The sequence below is a fragment of the Macadamia integrifolia genome, unplaced genomic scaffold (assembly GCF_013358625.1).
Source record: "Macadamia integrifolia cultivar HAES 741 unplaced genomic scaffold, SCU_Mint_v3 scaffold_216A, whole genome shotgun sequence".
Lineage (NCBI taxonomy): Eukaryota > Viridiplantae > Streptophyta > Magnoliopsida > Proteales > Proteaceae > Macadamia > Macadamia integrifolia.
The window spans coordinates 248,300-253,741 of NW_024870646.1; the positions used below are offsets into that span (position 1 = coordinate 248,300).

Here is a 5,442-nt window from a genome sequence, read left to right on the forward strand (position 1 = left end):
TTTTTGAATCATCTTTTAGGTCGTGTTTAACACCCTACAATGGATTTTGATTAGAATTTACTGAGGGAATTTTGATCTATAGAATAAAAATTTAATATATAACTCAAAATAAAGTTTTCAGCTTATTTTTTTTACCTAGAGCAACATAGCCAATAGATCCTTTTGTCCCAATGGTGCTAGGTTGAGTTCGAGATGAATTGTCATCAGTTTCTAAAAGTAGCCTCGCCAAACCAAAATCACTGACATGTGCAGTCATATCACTATCAAGTAGAATATTGCTTGGCTTCAAGTCACAATGAACAATTGTCGTACAACAATGGTAATGAAGGTAATCCAATGCAGAAGCCACGTCAATTGCGATGTTAAGTCTTTGAAGAAGGCTTAAATTCCCTGAATGACCATGTGTCTCCATCGGCAAATGCAACCAATCATCTAGACTCCCATTGGGCATGAACTCATAAACAAGGGCTTTGAAATCTTGGTCGATAATCCCTTTGTATACAGAGCCAAAACTTCTGAAACCTATGAAATTATTTGAAGAAAATCCTCCAGTAGCTTGGAAGAGCTCTTTGTAAGAAAGCTTTAAGAGCTTGTCACCTATTAATGGTGTAGATGGAGGTTTACTTTTTGATTTGCTTATCCAATAAAGAGTAATAAAGGAAGATATCAGAAGTAAACCAAGAACCACACTGATTATTTCCAAAACAATTCTAAAAGCATTGGACTTTTCTTGTTTCATAGGTCCACAGTTTGTGCATGTTGGAAGTTGTAACTTTGCCATTCCCCCACAAAGCTTATCATTTTCATTCACAAAAATTACATTTGTATTTCCAAAGATTCCTTTTGTTGGTACCTCCGGCTCAAGATTATTGAAGGGTAAATTCAAACTCTTCAATGCTGAAAGTTTCTTTAGATCTTTTGGGATTTGTCCTGATAAGTTGTTGAGTGAAAGATCTAAATCTTGAAGCCCCTTCAAAAGAGTAAAAGATTGAGGAATGGTTCCTTCAAGCAAGTTAAGCCCCATATTAAGATGTTCCAAGCTGTTACAGTCACTGATGGAGGAGGGGATTTCTCCAGACGGATTGTTATTGGAGATATCTAATAGAGAAAGACTCTTCAAGTTACCGATTTCAGTTGGTAGGGAACCGTCCATAGAATTATAAGATAAGTCAAGAGATATTGATAAGCAGGAAATAAGAAAGAGTTGTTTGGGTATTGAGCCTTGAGCTTATTATCAAAAAGGGTTAGAAACTATAACTTTGGACAATTTCCAATGCTGGAAGGAATGCTTGCATTAAAGTTGTTGGATTCTAAATGGAGTTTATACAAAAGAGTGAGATTGCCTATAAAGGACGGCATTTGTCCTGAAAGTCTATTTTCATCCAAAAATAATCTTTGAAGCTTCGGAAGTTTCCCTATACCATACGGAATATTACCTTCAAGAAGGTTCGCCTCCTTGCCCAATCTGGTTAAGTTGATGAGATTATGAATCCCATCAGGAATGGTTCCGGATATTTGATTCCTTCCTAAATCAAATTGTGAGAGCTGTGTTGATAGATTGGTTTTAAAGTAGGGCAGGGGGCCCTTAAAGCATTTCTGGTTATGTCCAAGCCCTCTAAATTTGTACAATTGAGCAACGAATTTACAAAATCAAGATCATCAGCTTCTTCCTTTGTTCCAAATTGATTTCCACCAATAAGGAATACTCGAAGGTTTTGAAGATTTTCCAAGTTGTTAGGGACTGATCTAGTAAAGTTGTTCATAGCAAGACCAAGTATTTTGAGTGTTGACATGTTGGAGATGGAATCCGGAATACTCCCTGAGAAAAGGTTCTCTTCTACTTGTAGATTTTGGAGATTTGGAAGAGTGAGGCCTATGTCTCGTGGAAGACTCCCACGCAGTTGGTTTCCTACTACAGAAATAACTTCAAGAGATGAGAGATTATAGAGTGAGACAGAGAACATACCAGATAGCTTATTTAAAGCAAGTCCTAGAAAGTATAAGTTTGATAGCCGACCAAAGGATTCTGGAATGCTTCCCTGCAATTTATTTCCATCTAGAGAGATTAATCTGATGGAGGAAATGTTCCCAAAAGAGGTTGGTATTTCTCCTGTCAAGTCATTATAATTAATAGAAAGTATCTCCAGCTTTGGCAAAGATGTAATTACTTCAACTGGAATCTTCCCAACGAGATTGTTATAAGAGAAGTGAGTTTCTCTTAGATGAGAACAGTTGGCCAAGCTGGTAGGAAGTTCTCCTTGGAGACTATTGTTGGTGAAGTAAATTTCTTTGAGTTGAATCAAATTACCGATCTCTTGGGGGATTCCACCTTGGAAGCTGTTGTTCACGATGTTGAGGGAATGAAGAAAAGTGAGATTCCCAATGGAAGGAGATATGTTCCTAGCCAAACCCTTCTCTTGTACATTCAATCTGATAACTCGTTGTTGATGATGATGGCCACGTGTGATCCCTACCCAGTTGCAGAAATGGATGGAATCATTCCAAGAACTTAGTCTTGATCATAAATTTGATTCTTAAACTCTAACAAAGCAAGTCGATCTGTCTTGTTCCCTATGATCCTTCTACTGGTGATTGATTCTACTAACCTCATGAATGAGCTCCCACCAAAGAACAGAATGAAAACTAGAAGCTGAAGTGCCATCAGAATCAAATTCTGAGACACAAATCAAGAAACCATTCAATTTTGAGCTGCGGTAGGTTTAGCTACTCTATTGATGTCTTTGAGAGAAGAAGTATCCTATTTGAAAGATAGTGCTAAGCTATAACCATAATACTCCACCAAAAGATGGAACTTTGAAGCCAAGTCTTAATTTCCTCTTATTCTTTACACCATTAGTTATGATGGATCCATGAGATGCACTTATGAATCATCAAGCACTACAATTTGCTCAAAAACTTCTTTATTCCGATTGGGGACCAAGGGATCTTGTAATAATGACTCTAAATTCTTGAATATTTTCTAAACTATTGATGTTCCCAGGTTGACACTGAGAGGGGGGTGAATCAGTGGTTCTAAAAATTTTTTTAGTTGTAATCCAAAAAAACTTCCACTGTGCAGTTCTAGATTGGTCAGGGCAATCCTGTAATTACCAATCACACAAACAATGACACGTCCACCTCACACCACAATGTGGCTGGGTCTACCAAACAATGTCCCACCACTCTGCACAACACGCACTTCAAATATATGTAGAAAAATAAATGCTAGACAATAACACTAGATATACGTGGTTCAGCCAGAGTGTCTACTCCACGGAGGAATACCCATATAGGGTTTCGTATTTCCCCAATACTCAACTTTTTCAACCGCTACAACGGTCCAGGAACCTATCCCTGCTTCAATCTGAGATGCAACTCAGACAAGGGCAACAACCCCACACCCTAGACAAGCCCCAACTTGCTAGGTTCACAATTTTAAATCAATAAAATAAAATCCCAACCCAATACACCATTGATCTAGAGTTTCTCAACAATAAACACTCTAGAATACACAAATAGGGATTTCAGATATGGGTTACCTCAACCTGTGTAGACCCTGTTGATGATTGCTTGCTTAATGTATAGAAGAAGAACACGCTCAACCTACTGATGCAATGATCTCCATCAACCAATTAAATTGAGAATACTTGCAATACGAACTTCCAACAATATGCAACAGTAAACAATGCACCTTCTTTTCTTCTTCTTCAAATCAGTAAAGAAAAACCAAGAAGAAACCCATATAAGTGTTGCAGCAACAGAAACAATCTCTTCATCTCCCTTGATTTCTTTTAACATTGAAGAATAAGAGAACTCCCCTTCTTTCCCTGTAATTTTCAGCTGCACCGACGAAGTTTTGCAAGGTTCTACTCCAAGAGTGTATTTATTCATCTGATTGAAAACCTTTCCATGTTTCACAAGAGTTCAATAGTGATCGGCAACAAAGAGTTCATTAAGCCACGCAAGTAAGTAAAGAGTCCATTGCAGACTTCAACACTATCTTCCTTTTCTTCTTTTATTATTTTTTATACAATCCTTCTCAACCTCTCTAATCATACGCCAGTAGTTGCTGCTACACATGAAACAACTTCCACAAGATCTGAAATTCTGTTGGCTGATTTGTTCTCTTAACGGAGATCTTTGTTGACTCCAGAATCCATGTAGAAGTGAGCTGCAGATGTAGCGCGTGGACTATAAGACAATAAAACCTTGTTTATCTCAGCTTATGAAGCATGCAATCTGAACCCATATCCTTGTTGGTGTTAACCACGACAACTGGTTGAACGGGGCTGCATAAAACTCTTGCTATGGTCTCTATTATTGCATGTGATGATTGCAATCCTGCTATAATAGTGCTGCTGTTCACATATGAGACATTTAGAGTTCTAATAGGACTTTGCGTCTTTTTGTTTGGATTAGCAATAGCTTAATTTATGCCATATCATCATACTGAAATTTACCAACTGGGCCCAACTCCAATTGCTTAATTGCTTCATCATCATATGGTGCTATGGTGCTTTGCTGATTTGTATGGGTTGTTGTACTATATCAAAACCAAGAGATTGTTGACATGTGTCCATGCACTCCTTGTTGTACTATAACTCTTGCTGTATATTTTTATTTTTTTAATCAAAGATGTTACACATTCAACCTTGCTGACTCTATTACACATAATGCTTGCTTACCACATCAAACTACCTTTCTTATCCAATAAGATGCCGAATTAGATGACTAGGACCGATATAGTCTAATTAGTTCGACATTGAACCCATATTTCAGAGCCAACTCAAACATCAATCCCAATACCAAATCAGAACCACCACACTGTTGCCAACAATGACAACACTTGATCCGATTTCCCAACAACTATATATTACTTTCTCTTGGGATTTCATGTTCCAAACTCCCAATTGGGATCCAGGGATTCAAGGTTTGATGTGGTGGGAACATAGAAAGAGAATTTGAGACACAAGGTTTGATGTGGTGGATTAGGAATCGATTTCTACCTTGACTCTTTTTAAGTCACTACCCAAGTGCCTTCTCCACCTCAGTCAGTGATCAATCACTGTTTAACTCTTTGGACCTTTTCTAGTTTCTGTAGTTCAACAATTTTAAACGAGAATATCTTTATGGGTATTAGTGCTCCATGTTTGAGATTTAAAATGTAACCGCAAGCGTACGGATCAGTGTAGCTACGGGTCGAACACAGGGAGAGCAGCCACTTTATTTATTTATTTATTTTAATAATGCGAAAGTGAACCGATTAATGATTGTGATCTAATTCTAATTACCGTCCTAAAAATAACGTCCTAACCATTCGTCATCTAAGAATTTAAAGACGCAAGCCACGCAATTAAAATTAAATAAATAAATAACTGAAAATAAACAACCCACGCAATTAAAAAAATAATAATAATAATAAATAAAGGAAAAAAAATGCTG

General features: G+C 37.3%; 2 protein-coding genes across 2 annotated transcripts; both read right to left on the reverse strand.

The window, feature by feature from the left end:
* Positions 1 to 103: 103 nt before the first annotated feature.
* LOC122071359 (probable LRR receptor-like serine/threonine-protein kinase At3g47570) lies at positions 104 to 1,153 on the reverse strand. Its single transcript, XM_042635697.1, has one exon. It carries the CDS (start codon positions 1,151 to 1,153, stop codon positions 104 to 106), a length of 1,050 nt encoding a protein of 349 aa, XP_042491631.1.
* Positions 1,154 to 1,526: 373 nt separating this feature from the next.
* On the reverse strand, positions 1,527 to 3,891 carry LOC122071360 (putative receptor-like protein kinase At3g47110). The gene is made up of 2 exons (XM_042635698.1): positions 3,648 to 3,891; positions 1,527 to 2,470 (listed from the first exon to the last, which is right to left on the reverse strand). Exons 1-2 carry the CDS (start codon positions 3,889 to 3,891, stop codon positions 1,527 to 1,529), a joined length of 1,188 nt encoding a protein of 395 aa, XP_042491632.1.
* Positions 3,892 to 5,442: the final 1,551 nt, after the last annotated feature.